Below are 16362 nucleotides of genomic sequence, written 5' to 3'. Positions count from 1 at the left end.
GGTTGGGGTAAGGTTTTCATAGCTAAGCAGTGCGTTGTGTCTCACACGCTCCTAAAAGAGATTCTTCTCGAGTCATCTTTTTGAATGTGTGAAATGAGGTGTTTCATTTTTGTCTTTCATTCATGCTTTTCACCACAAGAGCTTAGATAAACGGGTGAAACTCTGCTTATGAAATTTGGGAATTCTAAGGTCGGCTATAGAACAATAGAACAAACGTAAATCCAGGTTGTTGTGTACTATTTATCCAAGATGAGTGAAAATCAGAACACCGAACTCTGAAACTATTCCAAAATGAAAGGGATGTAGTGCTACTGCAGAGTTTGCCAGAGAATACTTTTAATAACAGCTCAGGAAAAAAAAGATTCTGTTGGCTGCATTCCTTGAACATGAGTGAAATATTGCATAATATACTGTGGCACACTTAGTTATTAATGCCTCTTAAGCACGCGTTGTGGAATTTAAAGGAGAGCTTTTAAAAGAAAAATGTTTAAACTGAGCCGAGAAATGCTCTATCGTCATTCATGGCCTGATTAATATTTATGTGGCTCTATATGGCAAATGGTCTTATTTCCTTCTAGCAGGGGAAAAGGCCATTTAGCCATTTTTTACATACTGTATGTCTGCTCTTTTCAAAAAAGAAAATCCAGTTATTTGCAGAGGTTAAGGACAACATGAATATGAGTAATTCACATATGGTACAGCACGATGCTGATAAACCCGTGCTCTCCCCTTTTATGTTAATATTGATATTGTACCACAGCAATCACATGAACTAGATGGGCCAAATGAAGTTCGCTCATTTGCAAAATGAGTTTTCAACAAAAAGTAAGGACCTTAGGAAATCTACACGCACCCACAACTCCCTGCTTAAAGGACGTGCTCCCCTGGTCTTAGTTTTAAACGTGTTTCCATGTAGTTCCCATGTTTGCACTCTGAGTCTTGTGTCACAGGCGTTCTACAGGTGTAGAAGGTTGACTTTGTCAGTGCTCTTGAGGATTTTCAATGATTGAATCAGGTTCCCTCCTAATCTTAAGACTATAAATATTTTTAGATTAGTTCTTCAGCCTGCCAGAGAAATGTATCAGATTACTCTTCTGCCAGGGTTGTAACATCCTTTTTAAGGACACAGAAAAGATTAAGAATGACAGGAGTCCATCTGACCACTCTCCTTCATTTTCTCAAGTGGTGAACAAAGAACAAAGAACATCATATTTGTAACTTAATAGACTTTGATTTAAATGATGTACTTTTAATTACATATCTTGACATTCTGATTTATTTATTATTTCTCACTCATTATTCTCCATTAAATAAACAATACAAAAATAACATGCCTGCATCCTGTGAATATCAAAGCCTTTCTCATGGATAATGTCAAAAAGATCAGTGATCCCCAACTAATATTTATAGTATATATTTTTATAACATGTAACACTCCGCACTTATATATTAAATATAATTAGCCGTGCGTGTGCCCATTCTTGACTTTTGCCTAATTCCAGTTGTTTTTCTACTAGTTTTATAAAATAAATATACTTAGGCTGTAAATTTATACTGTGAAATGTTTCGCAGTGCTATCACACTGTCAGAATGTCAGAATTAATAAGGATGTCAAATGAATCTCGGGTCTAATTGCATGAGGTATTGACAGACTGGATGAACCTGACCAGATCTCCATTTAACACGGCTGATTTATTATAAATCGGAAAAACAGCACTATCTTGGTTTACATGCGAGATCAATCCTGGAGCAATCGGGGGAGGGGAGTGTCATTTTGATCTGTCGAGTGACGTTAAAAGTTGTCAAGGGTTGTGTGACCTAAATAAGATGGCGTCATTTAACACCCTCCATAACGAAGAGGGTCACTCTAATCTTTGAATATCTATGGGAAATACTGACGGCCGACGTTCGTGTAGCGCTGTTAATTGTCTCCGTGTAGGAAACAACGGGACCCGTCAGTGTGAGTTCCGGACACAGCTGCGGACGGCGTAGGACCGCTGTGCGCTGGGTTGTAGCCGTGGCGAGGATGCAGTGCAGGACTGAGGCCGCAGACAAGCTTGTGCGAGAGTTCCTCAGGACGGGATCCACTGTCAGGTCAGACCCGAACCGGTGCGGAACAGAACTACAACAAGGGAAGGGAGCAAAAAAAACAAAAAACGTCAGCGGGCTGATGATAGCGAGTGAGAACCCAGACCAGTTGTCCGATAATGGCAGTAACGTAGTCGTTGGTAAAGGCAGTGCGCTTACAAAAAGCGTTGATAAAGTTCATTTTCAGGTGGTGCTGTCCTTTTGAAAGTAGCATGGGCGATCGAGACAGCTGGCTTTTGTGTTTTAAAAGGAAGCTGTGATTAAAGACGAGCTATGGTACAGGTGCAGAGTGGCTGTTTCAGCTTCGTGCATGCGTTTAAACGCATCTGACACTTCGCTTAACTGTACTCTGAACATGAAGGGCATTTAAAACTAAGGATCTCATTCGCATGTTAAATTAACACGAGTTTGCTAATGAACACTTTTGTGACATATGGATGGCAGGTAAGCGTGCGTTCTTTGCAGGTTTTATGTTTGGTGTGTCACTACATATGACAGCAGTGCACGTAAAACAGCCAATGTTCAAGTATTATAAAACAGACTTGTATTCTAGAGATTTAATGGTATTGTAACTTTTGATTTAGTTTTGAATAGAAACTTTTCAATATTGAGTTGGATTTTGATGTAATGCACTCAGGTCCTCATTTAGTTTTAGTTTGTGTATGTATTAACTCTCAAACTAGTTAAGTGTTTGTTGTTTTTAGTATTCTTAAATAAAAAATATTCTTATTTTAATTTTTATATATTATAAGAATGTTATTATATAAGAATACTAAAAATATTCATTCTTGTATATTAATACTGTATGATATGACATTATTAATTGTTGTTCAGAAGTTTGCTATTGATTAGAGAGTTGTATTTTATGTGGATATTTTTTGCCCTTTCTTTGCGCAAAACCGCAGCATTCAGGAACATACTCAATGTGCACAGAACTGCTCCAGGTAAAATATTTTTAACTTACGGTTCTCAGACTCGGGTCAAATTCAGACACTCATGAACAGAGTCATAAAATGTCAAAGCTCAACTGTACATGTTTCTTTACTGGCACTTAAAGTTGAACAGCTTTTCTTAATGTGTTCCCCTGTTAAATATAACTGTATCTAGCATTTCTTTGTGGAACCCTGTCAGCACAACATGTCTTGTTTACGACAGTCCTGATGTGTCTTTTTGTGTGTTCTGTTACTGGGCTGTGAAGGACCCAAAGCTTGTTTTAAACTGAGTTGGAGCTGCTGCAGGATCTTTTGAAAGCACATTTCCACGATATTGGCCCCCTTACTTTGACACTGGGGCCCCTTTCTCTTTCATGCATAAAAGCGAGTCGTAAAAAGCCAACTAATCTGAACATCACCCCTTCCGTTCTTCAAGGAATAAGATGATGAAAAACTGGGGAGTCATTGGTGGGATAGCGGCCGCCCTGGCCGCTGGAGTTTACATCCTGTGGGGCCCGATCACCGAGAGGAAGAAACGCAAGAAGGGTAAGCCGGGGTTTTGCTGGGGGGGGGGGGTGGAAATGGGGGAGGAAAAATTGAAAAATTGGGCGGTGTTGTAAAGACCCACACTCAGGAGCGTAAGAATAGTTACAAACGAGAGGCATCTGGCCTGGTGTCTTGGACCTGACTGCTGGGCAGAAAGACGTCCACCCCAGTCCTTGCTGAATGGCAGTCCTTCCTGTTGGGGATGGGGAGATGTTGCCAATCCACCTACATGGCTTGTTCTTAGGAGCTTGGAAGAAACTGGAGAACCTGCAGAAGCACCGGGAGAATCGGGAAAATGTCTTTTTCTTATAGCTGAAGCCTGCAATGACGGTTCTAAACAATTCAGTTGCTGGGCTTGCTTTGTTTTTCTCTCCCTAGGTATGGTTCCTGGGCTGTTGAATCTGGGCAACACTTGCTTCATGAACTCTCTGCTGCAGGGCCTGGCAGCCTGTCCCTCATTTATTAAGTGGCTGGAAGAGATCACGGGCAGAAGCGGTCTGGACCAGAACCAGCAGGAGAGAGAGCTTCAGCTCTCCAAAACCCTGCTGCATCTGCTCAAAGGTCAGTACGGAGCGACTGCGGAGCCACTTGGAACAAACTGTGCTGTGGAGGGTGGAATGTCTTATTATACGAGGCTGATCTGACATGTGTCAAATATCTGCGTATAATGTATTGATAAAAACAACACTTTCTTTGCAAATTGTGAATAAAGAGCTTACTCAGGCAGTGTGATTTTCACTTCTCTATCCAGAAAGTGCAGATCATAGAACTTAATCTCTTTTTCTGTAAAACTGTGCAAATCTAATCAGGGGTAGGACTAATTTTATGTTACTTTATGAATAATATAAATTATTTAAAACTAGTGCTGTCATTTGAAAAATTGCTGAGTTCAAGAGAAGAACCACTGTCTTCCTTCTGCAGAGAGCCTAGTGTGAAAGTGATGATAAATATAGACAGTATTTGATGCGCTTTCCAAGCTTGGTTTATTGTAAGGGCCCGTTTTAATGTTCTGTGTTACATCTGTAGCTCTCTCTAGTCACGAGGCCACGGAGGATGATGTTCTGGATGCGGGGTGTCTCCTGGATGTCCTCAGGTCGTACAGATGGCAGATCAGCTCCTTTGAAGAGCAGGTTAGGGCAGTTAATTGATTAGTTGATTAATTAAGCCATTACGTGACAGTCTGGCTTTATGGGGCTTCTGCTTGGCTAGTCATAATGAGAATAACGGACATGCTTTTTGAAGACATTGTGCAACACAAATTGTTTTTCTGTGAACCGAAACATATTTTCATGAGGCTTGGAAGCAGTTTTGTGGTTAACTGAAGCACTGAAACAATGCACTAAGCATCATAGACAGCAGTTTGACCCCATTTAAGGGTCCAATTTTATTTTCTCAAACACTTCTTTGCTACTATAGAGCACAGTGGTTCATGTGTCCAAAGGACTATGTATATAATCTAGATTAAACCAATCACTAAATGATATCTGTCAGTACAATAGGCAAAAGATGACATTTATATTTAATTTAGAGAAAAATGAAACTGCAGGAAAAATGAGTAATTCAGGGACCTCCATCCTGAACTGCCAGGTTGAGTTTTTAAGCTTTTAGTCATCTGCCATGACTGCTCTCTTCCGCAGAGAACGTTCTGCACTCTCATCACATGGATTAAGTTCTTTTCAGTGCAGAACATGACCCTCCCGCCTCTCTTTTTCCTCCCCAGGATGCCCACGAGCTCTTCCACGTTCTCACGTCCTCTTTGGAAGAGGAGCGAGACCGGCAGCCCCGCGTCACCCACCTCTTTGACATCCATTCCCTGGAGGTCAGGCTCTGAATTGCCTTCTTCCCGCCGGGATGAGCTTTCAGGATTAGCCAAGATGGTATCATTCTGTGTCTCCTGACCACTGTTAAGACAATGGGAATTCTGTACAAACGTAATACTCACCCAGGGTCTAAGGATGACGGGACATGTTTTTTTAAATAACTCTTTCTAAGGAATTATGTTGTGTTCTATCTTGGGACACGTCAGTAAGAGCAGAACAGGCTAAAAACTGTTCCTAGAAGTGTTAATCTTTTTCAGATGTTAGCAATGAAGGAAGGTATTTCTCTCAAGTCGTGTTTTAAGAACAGTTTAAGATCAGTTGCAAACCAGAGGCCATCTGGCCCATCTAGACAATCTTTTGGTAGTTTTTTTTTTGTCACTGATCTCAGTGCCTGTGATTCATTTCACAGAGTCCCCCAGAGCAGAATGAGAGGAAAGTCACCTGCAGAAGCCGTGGTGAGTCGAACATTTTGCAGCACATGGAGGATGTTTGCAACATCCCAGGCCATCGAAAATCCTAACCTGTGCGGAAACTGAGCGATTGGGCATGATTCCACTTGAGCGGTCAACTTGATTGGCTGATAGTGCATGCAAGACTACATCGCATTGTAGGTGTGAATATTCATTGGCTCATATCCTGTCACAGCACTCCAGGGAGTCAGCTGTCAAAAGTCAACAAGAGGTAGTGAGATGGCCCCCTCCGCCGTAGTGCAGTCATAGGACATGAGTGAATTAATATTAAGGGTGCATTGTCATTGTGTGACTCTTAAGCATGCATCCTAACCTGGAACGGTTTCCTTTGTAAGATAATACAGTGTCTTGTTTCTGTTTACAAGGAGGTAATGTGATTTGTGGAAGGAGGAGAAGCCATGCTAGTCCGCTAAGCCGTCGCCCAGAGCTGTCAGGACCGTTGAAGAGTTAGAGGACTCTATCAGAACTTAATTTTGGCCCCAGCCTTCTTGTAGTCTAAAACAGCTGCCTTTTAAAATCCACAATAAAAAATAAAATCCCCCTGTCATTTTTATGACAACCTAGCTTTGTCATTCACGCAGGAATGGAAGAAAAGAATGACTGTGAAATTATGAAGAGCCCCGTACGAGGCAGCAGAACCCCGCTCATAATAATGCTCTGCCCCTGCAGGGCCTCTGCATCCTTTGCCGAACCCCTGGAAATCGCAGCACCCTTTTCACGGACGGCTGACGAGCAACATGGTGTGCAAGCGCTGTGAGCAGCAGGTGACTGATACAGTTCTGTCTTACCGAGTGAAATGCTGGCGCAGAGGAAAGGAAATGGCCTCTCCAGCTCATGACAGACTGCTCCCTCCCCACGAAAAACCAAAGAACATTTACAAACGAGAGAAGCCCATCTAACCCGTTTGGTGGTTCAGTGATTGGGCTGGATTTGGCCCCTCTTACCCACTGTGCACTTCAGCCACAAACTAAGTGAAATGGAGTTTGTGGTTGAAGTGTCTTTTATCATTCCTATACATTTCTGCGATCAGTGTTTTTAGGCTGAAGTAGCTGATTCATTGACCAGGGAGTTCAATTCTGAAATATGATTCTTATGCTGATTTATAAATATGTTCAATGACATTTACCCTGTTTTATTTAAAACTCTTCGTGTGTTTTTCTCCATTGCAGAGCCCTGTCCGGTATGATTCTTTCGACAGCTTATCTCTTTCCATCCCTACAGCACCCTGGGTATGCACACAGACTTGGGATATTGTCAATAATATATTCACTAGTGCTATTGATTCAGTCTGGTTGGATACATATATTATGCCTGATGCCTAGTCATTATGTTATGTTATAAAATAAGCACAGAAGCAGGTGTTTAAATGTAAAAAAATCTTAGGATATTTTTTTTCTAGCACTCGACTAGAAAATTGCTAAGAAGCTGAGAAAATCAATATTTCTAATAGGGTTTTCGACTTATCTTTAATGTTACAATCATGTTAATTAATATGCTGCAGATTTTTAGGAAACGTTTGCAAAAGCCAAACTGACGTAGAGTTTAAAGCCTTTCTCTAGTGTGACTGTGGAGTAGAATGCATTTTCATGTGAGACTGATCAAGTATATCCTTCAGGGTCATCCCATAACTCTTGACCATTGTCTCCAACATTTCATCTCCTCTGAGACCATCAAAGAAGTGGAGTGTGAGAACTGCACAAAGGTAAGTTGGAGCCATCTATATTTTCAGCACAAAGACTTTAAGGCTTCTAGTTTAAATGTACAAATAAATCATCTAATATGGATTTAGTGTGATGGATCATTTTAGCAGGATTGTACAAGTAAATACACTTCCACAGTCTTCTTCTGATTTGCTTGAATGAATCCTTGCACTATTCATTTCAAGGTGCTATATGCTTGAGACTTTAATGTATCATTTGGTGTTTTAAGAATGATGCTGTTTATTGATTGATTTTTATGAATCAATATTTTATTGACTACAGTGCTCTTTGCTACAGTTTTCCACAGTGCACTTCACAGATTAGATTGCTGGCCATGCAGGCACAGACCAAAATGAAAACTAAAACTCTCCAAGTGGGAGAAAAGAAATCTCTGGGGGTCCCAGGTCTGTTGGTTGCCGTCCCTTCAGGCTCTGGGTTTGTGGAACATTATAGTAGATCATAAACAGTGTCTGCAAAGTTCAGGGCTGATATCCTGTCTTCCTGTTTGCCGTCTTGGTTATCTGGGAGAAGGTGAAGCAGAAATTTGCTGATTTACTTGGGTCCAGCATTCCAGCTTCTAATGTCACAGGCCATCGAGGGGACATACATGATGTTAAGAAGGATGCACAGGTCTTTGGCAGGAATGCTCCTCAGCGCAAGCAGAAAGCATGCTGTTGCTCTGCTGTTTACACTGTGTTGGCTGGTCTGCTTTAGATCCAGGCTGGTGGCCTGCTGAATGGACAGCTTATGGAAAACCAGAGGACAACCTTCATCAAACAGCTGAAGTTGGGCAAGGTTGGTGCCAATTCGTTCTTTCAAATCCCCAACCTATACGTTCTGCAGACAGATGCGCTTTGTAGCTCTGCGTACTGTGCCTGGAAAGCACAACCTAATTAGTAACATTTAAGCTTTTAAGTATAAAATGAGTGGACTACTATCAGAAACGTGATCAGTAAATGCTTTGGCATTGATTTCACATTTACAGGATGACTGCAAAGGAAACAGTAGACCAGATTCCCTCACTGAGAATCTCATTTCCACATTTCCATGCATGCTGGGAAGTGCAGTCCACTCCCTCTAGAGAATGCATGCTGGGAAGTGCAGTCCACTCCCTTTAGAGTACAGGTGTGGTCACAAAGGAGACGGGGGGGCCCTTCTGCTTGCAGCCAGATGGGTGAATCCCCGTTAATCGTCCTCTCCTCGTGCGTCTCCCGTTCAGCTTCCCCAGTGCCTCTGCATCCACCTCCAGCGGCTCACCTGGTCCCACCAGGGCAGGCCCCTCAAGCGGCAGGAGCACGTGCAGTTCGCTGAGTTCCTGTCCCTGGACTGCTACAAGCACCGGGCGCCCAGCCTGAGGTCCCGCCAGCCCAACCGGACCAACCGGCCGGCCCGAGGGGACAGCCCCGCAGAAGCTCAGGAAAAGACCTCCCCCAGGGGTTCAGGTAACGGCGTCTCAATCTCGCGGACTGTTATCGACTCTGCATTAGCTTCTGCTCCATCGGAGGAGCATGGAAAAGAGAGAATAAAACAGGTTTTCAATTTGCAGAGACAGAACGCTTGCGCAACAATAGAAAGCTGGTGCCCAACGGAGCATGCTCAGCTTTGATTCTGAACTCCCCGGCGTTGAGCTCCCAGTTCCCAGCGGTGTTTGACTGCAGGTGAGTGGAACTGAGGCCTTCTCCAAAAAACACAGTGACGACTGAAGATCTGGTCCTATAGCTGCCACTGTTATGGGGAGGAACAATGAGCTAGAGAAGGAAAATGAGCCTGCCTGCTGCCTGGTGACTATAGGTATAGAGGAAACTGAATGCCATCCATAGCAGTGGAGATTCATTTCTAATTTGGACAGAAGTTAAAATGGAGTAAATTTCGATCTGTCAAAAAATTGCCATGCTAGCAGTTATTTCGTATAACCGTAAAAGCAAATGAAATGCAGACATTCTGCACGATGTGTGTTTTCCCACAGCTCTTCTGTGTACCTGTTCCGGCTGACAGCTGTGTTGGTCCACCATGGAGACATGCACTCAGGACACTTTGTCACGTACCGCCGCGCCCCCCCCTCCCCCAGGAACCCCCTCGCCTTCAGCAGCCAGTGGCTGTGGGTGTCCGATGACTCAGTGCGCAAGTCCAGCCTGCAGGAGGTGCTCTCCTCCAACGCCTATTTGCTCTTCTACGAGAGGGTCCGTCCCGCCAGCACGAGGCAAGAGTGTGAGGCCACTGGCTGCCCTCACTGAACTGCACACCCTGCCGCCTGGCACTGTGGTGTGTGCTGGACGACCCTACCTGCAATTCTTCCAGCCCCATGTGCAATTCTGATTCACCTAGTGCTGTTCTTTTGTCTAGTGTCCCGAAACTCTCTGGGAAAGGAGTGCAGAAACAGTTGGAAGATGAAATTTCAAGTGATGGATCTCCTCCTATCATGGATGAATCTTTCAAGAGTGACACAGAGAGAGGAAAGAAATGACAGGGCAACTGCGTTGCACCCCCTCTCCTCTCCTTCCGTTAACACTGTCCTTTGACGTGATATCGATCTCCTCAACATCTTAAGCAGTGACAAACCGTAAAGGAATGAAGGGGGCCGTGGCCACAAGGATGCCTGTTTTGGCATATAGAAGCAACACCTTCATTCGATCACCAGATCCAACTGAGAGCGGGAGACCTCAAGCATTACAGCAGAGGTAACAGAATGAACTGGGTGAAAACATATCTTTACCACATGCCTAGATCTGTAGCATTATCTGGAACTTAATGTGCCACTCTATAATCAGTGCTGATGGACTGTTTCATTTCTAATGAATATATAATGGAGCAAGGTCAAAGACAGACTTGAAAACCTGAAAATGAAAAAAAAAACCGGCACAGGAGACAGAATATTTGACTGTTTTAAGGTTGTCTCAGTGGTATTCAAACATCTTCTTCCTAAAACGAACTCAAAACCTTGTTAGTATCTTAGAAATCGATTCCAAAGGCTTGAAATAGCAAAATAAGAAAAATGGTTTTGAATAAAGTGCCTCCTTGCTGGGCTGAACTAGAAGTGGGAGTAGTGCTGCTCATCCTTTGTTATTCTGGGGATCACAGATGTTTCATTGTTAATTAAGAAGGGATCATTGCTTGTTAAACTTTGTCTAGGATGCTTTTGTTTTATTTAAAAAAAACCTTGGCTAATTTACCATAAAGGGAATTTGGTTACATTTATGAATAATCTCTCAAAATCCAGCATTTCAGTTTTGATCCAATATATCTTTAAGTTCTCTGCATCACAGTATACTGCTCAATTACCTGTAGATATTATGGTTTTTATGAGATGTGCCTCACTACACTGAAACTGCCCCATCTCTCTTCGCGAGAAACAGGTTTTGTATGCTGTTGCATCTTTGATGTCTTTTTGCAAACAACAGGGGGCATAATTGTTTTTACCCTTTGCTTGTATTTATATAATGTGACAACTACAACAAGCATTTGTAACCTTGCATCCCTGTGTGGGCAATGCATTTTGAAAATCTTCGCCAGCAGCTTGGATACAGACTTGGCGGTGAAGGCTTCTGTTTTCTGCCCCTTAGTCAGCCCCCGTGTGTACAAGCATGTGGTTGATTAAAAAAGTCATCAGAGTGACCAAAGCCCCTTTTGTACAGTATATCCAGTGAGATTGCCCTGGGATAATTCAAGAATCACCAGAGGAGGTGACTTCAAAGACCAAAAAATAAACACGCCGTTTTCTGGAGAAATATGGAAATGCATATCGATGTTCATCTTGATGTCTTGCAATAGTGTCAGCATTAAACTCCTTAACATTGTTATAATTTTCCAAATATGGGGCAACAGCTTACAATTCCCCTTGTCCCATTCCTCTTGGGAAGTGTTTAAATTACCGTATAAATTCCCAATCAGCTTGAACGGACTTGAACTTAATAATTTCATGGCAGTACCGTACGTGCCATCTTAGTGAACAGTTTTTTGTTTAGAGAAATGAACTGCATGATCAGAGATACCTTGCTTTACACCTATGTTGGATTCTTAATTAGATAACATCCACAGGTTAATCCCTTTAAAAGAAGACAACGGGATAAAATATTTTGTGCAAGTCCCCTAGATCTATGTTTATAATGGGAACAGGAACAAGCCAAAATGCTATGACATTGCTTAACATACAATTTATTACATGAACCTTCAAGCTGTGAAAACAAACCTGCCACTTAGTCTCGTTGCTGGAACTGTAGGACAAAATGTACACCCTGAAGTAGTTTGCTCACTATCAGAGTGAGAATATTTATTAAATTGTTTTATGCAGATTTTATACAGGGGTGGCACAGTGGTTATCATTGCTGCCTCGCAGTGCTGGTTCCCTAGGTTCAGTCCCGGACCGCTGTGGGTTTCCTCCTGGTACTCCAGTTTCCTCTCGCAGTCTGAAGACATACTGGTGGTTTAACTGGCTTCTGGGAGAAACTGACCCTGGAGTGACTGTGTGCACGTTTGTTTCTGTATGTGCCCTAAGATGGACTGGGGTCCCGTCCAGGGTATATCCTGCCTTCCGCCCTGAATTGGATGAAGCGGTAAGAAAATGGGTGGATTATGTTATAGTGAGATATAAAAGGAAAACAGTAGGCTGCATTTCTTCCATACTTGCTCCTATATGTAACTCCACTGCAAGACGTTTGCACTAATGTATGTTTTTAATATTTGTTGTGCGATCTGTTGCCATGCCAAACATGTTTTGACGTGTTCATAGATTTAAATATGAACAAAATGGAAGAAATTATTAATAAAATGGATTGAATAAGATAATGCAACCAAGTTTTTTTCCTCTGTTGTTTCTGAATAGGTATGAAAGTGCCTTGTCTTCAGTCAGCTTTAAGGGGGAACTGCAGTCCCAACTTCTCAGACTGGTTATTAAATGGTGGAAACAAAATAAATTCAATGACGCTATAGAAATTTTACAAGTATAGAAGAAGTTTACAAATTTCAAATTAAGCACAAAATTGTAAACTCTGTGAAAGTACTGCGAGTCGCCATGTTGTGGCAGACGCTTGGTCTTGCCACAGATGAGAGCGAGAGTTTATGAGAATTGTGACGTTAAGCAGCCCTTCCTGCTCACTAGTCCCTGTAATGATGAATGTGACGTACGAGGGAATAAGGACAGGTTGTGCAGCAGAAACTTCACTGCTGAAATGTTCCAATGTGCTCTGCATGCAAGTTCCATTTATCTGCAACAGCGTCCAGAAATCGGGAGCAGTATTTCTATTGGATTAAACGAGATGTATTTACAAGCCTGCTTGTGTACAATGTAACAGGGCCACACCACATCACCGGAGGTTGTGTTGCCTCGTTCTAAATTGTAGAAGATGGTGCTGCACATACCTGGAAAATTAATCTATTTTGTGATGTGAATTGAAGGTTTTACAAATTATTGTGCACATTTTACTACTTTCATTGTGGTTTGAAATGCACTCATCAGTGCTGGTTCTTCCTAACCCTGAGATATAAAAAAAACATTGCATTTCCTCTTTAATAAGAATGAATATAATTGTTTGTAATATAACATTAAAAACCCACCCTACAACTGCTAACTAACACAACTAAAATTCTGCATTTGATTCAAACTCCTGCCTCCTTACATGATCGTGTGATATGATCTCATCATATGGTACCACAGTTGGACAAGGTTCTTCGCTGCCTCTTGTAAAATAACAGTATTTATTTGTTCGAATAATTTTTAGAAAGTCAACATCTCTCGTGTGAAAAGCGCCAAGATTCAGCTTTCTGGGGCTGTTTTAGCAGAACAGCAGAAACGGACACTGTGCCGTTTGCAGCAGTCTGCCGAAGACGCTGCCCGGCCAGCGGGTGAGACATGCTGGTGTCAAGGCAGGCCGCTCCGCCCGGAGTGCCCGGAGGGCGCCGCTCGCCCCTGACCGTCCTGGAGGACGCGCCGGAAGGTGAGGTTGACGCGGGGCAGGAGGACCCTCTTCCGCACGGGCAGGCTGTGGTACCAGCGGGCGTTGGTCGGGGGGTTCATGAGCAGCAGGCTCCCGTGCTGCAGCACCAGCGTCACGGGGGCGATGCGGAGGGCGGGGGCCCGCCGGCCCCGCGCGTCCTGGTGCTTGAACACGAAGTCGCGCGCGGCCCCGAAGGACACCGAGGCGATGGGGCAGGCGGGGTCGAGCTCCCGCTCGTCGTCTCGGTGCTCCCCGATGTGGTCCCCTCCGTCTCTGTACCTGTCGATGGCCGAAGACAGAGCAGGCTGTTGAGCGGGACTGCTGCCCTTTCCGACAAGCCCCAGCCTGACCTGCGCCCCCATGTGGAGGATAACTGTACAGTTTCCTCATAGAGCTTAAGACGCCTGAGGACTTCAAGAGCTGAAGCAGCACATCGCCTAATTAAATCTGTGTCACATTCTTCAGGGCAACTAACAGCAATCAGTTCAATTCAAACCAAAACATTTTTTTACGACATACCCCACTCAGTTTGGGATTGCTGGCTAAATGTTTAAATACAATTTTTTACACTGTAACATTTAGCAGTACTGCACAGGGAGAATGCGGACCTGGTTGCTCATCTTTTGATGCCCTGTAAGTGGCTACAGGGGAGTTAATTATGACAAGGTGTGGTGCATCTCTGCCTGACATCACTGCAACCTTTTGCAAGACCAAAAGACCTGGGCAAACGTCTGCCCGCCCTACCCTAGCTCAAGCTGGTCTTGCTCTCAGGAGCCCCAACAGCACCTGCAAGCCCATCCAGGACGATGCTTTCCTGGGAAGTGTGGAAGTCTGTAGAGGTTACAGACTTGAAAATGGGGAGGAACTGACTGGCGTTCTTGAACTTAATAAACAAATAAACAAAATTCACATTCTTTGCTCTTGAATCCAGTAATAATTGATAACATTTTCTGAGCCTAACCTTCGATGGAGGCACCCCCTTTGCATCAGCTGCGGCTATAATACCGTGTGAAAACGACACCTCAGTGTTTCCCAGCTACTCTTGAGATATTTCCCTGCTACGAAATTACCTGTTCACAAGGACGAAGTTGAAGGTGTGCCCGGTCGCCTTGGTAACGCAGTCCCGGATATACTCCAGCACAGGGGTCCAAGGCCTGGCCAGGTGACGAACCCCAGAGAAGCAATACATCAGCCCAGGGTCTCCGTAAGTCGCTTGCTTCCTTGGAATATTATAGAACTTCCCGAATACCTGCACCTTGGCTTTCTCGCCTGCAAGACACGGGGGATTTGCTGATGGGATATGTGCACACACACATCGCTTCGACGAAACCCAACAGTTAGAGCAGGGCTGGCAAGTGTAACATCTTCAGGCAATTCCTCGGACAAAAGCCATCCTTACTGAAAAGTGTCTGAACTTCTTTAGATGGTGATACAGCAGAGCGTATGACCTTTTTGAATATCGGGGCATGAGGAAAGCTGGATGGCAGTACAGACGATTTCAGGTGAAGACACACTGGCAGCATGTTCATCTTCAAAATCTGGGCTACAACCTACCTTGGAAGGAGAATGAAGGTTATGATGGTCCTCGTTTGTTTTTTGTATTTCGTACTGCAAATAGAGGGGCACTTTTCCACCCATCCACTTTATAACCACTTCATCCAAACTAGGGCCACTGGGGAGCTTGCAGTGTGCACGCAAACAGCACCCTGGAGAGGAAGCCAGTCCATCACAGGGCACACACACTCACCCCAGGGCTAGCTGTCTCTGAAGCCACTTCACCTGTCATCATGTCTTCGGAGCGTGGGAGGAAACCCAAGCAAATACAGGGAGCAAATACAAACCAGCTGCATTTTTACTTCATAAAGTCATCCAGATAACCAGGAACACTAAGAGGAAACATGTCAGTTGTGTTTCCTCTTTCCTGTCTGGACCACTATCGAAATGCACCTGGAATGATGCAAAGAACCCATGGAGGCTGGAGTGCAGCTGAACCCTTTGAGCACTATTAGTCAGTGCAGGGCACTGTATGCACACGAGTCGGACTTTACCTGAGAAGTATTCGATCTCTTCCTCCAGCTTTTTAAAGAGCCTGTCCGCCTCTGCTTTCGAGAAGAGCACAGTATAGTCCAGATCCAGCGCCTCCGCCTCAATCTTCTGCCAGGGAAGAGGAGCAGAAAAGTCGCCTTCGCTGCGGCAGTCATATCCCTCCTCATCTCCGGACACCGTGCACCCTACATCTTTGGGACGCGTCTTCTTTCTCTCGTCGGTCGTCTCCAGCTCGTTGTGTGTCGCCACTGCTACTTCTGTTGCTGGCCGTTTCTTCGTCCTGGTCACAAACCTGTCCATACGAACTGCTGCCAAACAGAGGGGGGAACGCTGATCTCAACACAAAAAATAAGAAGCCAGCTGCAGTGCTATAGCCCAGACATCCAATCGCAGCTGACGACAGCCGAGAACTACAGTATGGCCAAATGTTGTTGTTTTTTTACATTTTGGAATTTCAATTCCCAACGTAACAAAGCATTCGGATAAGTTCAAGTAAGTGCGTCAGCACGCGTAAGATGCAAACGGACAGGTAAAGGTTTATTTCATGCTGAAAGGAAAAGAAAAGAGACACGTTTCGGCTGTGGAGCCTTCTTCAGGTGTGAAGTATTCGGTTGACAGTGTTGCATTGCTGGAGTACAGGATTACCTTAAAGTAGATGCTGGTTTCCCTTAAAATTCAGCGTGCAGCCATGCCTTCGAATCATAAACATATATTTATATATTTTTATATTTGATCATATTTAAGTCATTGCAATGTGCACTTCAACATGGGAAATCCATTACATAATATTGTGCGTTTTAAGAAATAGGTGCGTTCTGCACACCCTACCT

General features: G+C 43.9%; 2 protein-coding genes across 3 annotated transcripts; one reads left to right on the top strand and one right to left on the bottom strand.

Moving 5' to 3' along the window:
• The first annotated feature begins 2018 nt into the window (after window positions 1-2018).
• On the top strand, window positions 2019-12335 carry usp30 (ubiquitin specific peptidase 30). 2 transcript variants are annotated; one of them, XM_088936140.1, is made up of 14 exons: window positions 2022-2094; window positions 2994-3032; window positions 3457-3566; window positions 3945-4127; window positions 4593-4696; window positions 5287-5385; window positions 5796-5841; window positions 6526-6620; window positions 7026-7085; window positions 7472-7558; window positions 8271-8351; window positions 8776-8998; window positions 9103-9214; window positions 9523-12335. In XM_088936140.1, the coding sequence occupies exons 1-14, from the start codon at window positions 2027-2029 to the stop codon at window positions 9788-9790; spliced, it is 1575 nt and encodes a 524-aa protein (XP_088792266.1). In that variant the 5' UTR covers window positions 2022-2026; the 3' UTR covers window positions 9791-12335. The 2 variants fall into 2 exon arrangements, with proteins under 2 accessions (XP_088792267.1, XP_088792266.1); XM_088936141.1 differs by lacking the exon at window positions 2994-3032 and having other exon boundaries at window positions 2019-2094.
• On the bottom strand, window positions 11797-15832 carry alkbh2 (alkB homolog 2, alpha-ketoglutarate dependent dioxygenase). The gene is made up of 3 exons (XM_088936142.1): window positions 15535-15832; window positions 14557-14755; window positions 11797-13765 (listed from the first exon to the last, which is right to left on the bottom strand). The coding sequence occupies exons 1-3, from the start codon at window positions 15830-15832 to the stop codon at window positions 13411-13413; spliced, it is 852 nt and encodes a 283-aa protein (XP_088792268.1). The 3' UTR covers window positions 11797-13410.
• Between the last annotated feature and the right edge of the window lie 530 nt (window positions 15833-16362).

The sequence above is a fragment of the Atractosteus spatula genome, chromosome 17, assembly GCF_055471065.1.
Source record: "Atractosteus spatula isolate fAtrSpa1 chromosome 17, fAtrSpa1.hap1, whole genome shotgun sequence".
NCBI classification, from domain to species: Eukaryota; Metazoa; Chordata; class Actinopteri; order Semionotiformes; family Lepisosteidae; genus Atractosteus; species Atractosteus spatula.
This window is presented reverse-complemented; position numbering and strand designations above follow the sequence as displayed.

Excerpts from the sequence above, each read along its gene's own strand:
- alkbh2 (XM_088936142.1), bottom strand. The coding sequence starts at position 15,832 with ATGGACAGGTTTGTGACCAGGACGAAGAAACGGCCAGCAACAGAAGTA. Across the intron at positions 14,756-15,534 it reads AGAGATCGAATACTTCTCAG|GCGAGAAAGCCAAGGTGCAG; the intron begins GTAAAGTCCGAC and ends CGTGTCTTGCAG. Across the intron at positions 13,766-14,556 it reads AACTTCGTCCTTGTGAACAG|GTACAGAGACGGAGGGGACC; the intron begins GTAATTTCGTAG and ends GGCCATCGACAG.
- usp30 (XM_088936140.1), top strand. The coding sequence starts at position 2,027 with ATGCAGTGCAGGACTGAGGCCGCAGACAAGCTTGTGCGAGAGTTCCTC. Across the intron at positions 4,128-4,592 it reads CCTGCTGCATCTGCTCAAAG|CTCTCTCTAGTCACGAGGCC; the intron begins GTCAGTACGGAG and ends TTACATCTGTAG. Across the intron at positions 8,352-8,775 it reads AACAGCTGAAGTTGGGCAAG|CTTCCCCAGTGCCTCTGCAT; the intron begins GTTGGTGCCAAT and ends TCTCCCGTTCAG.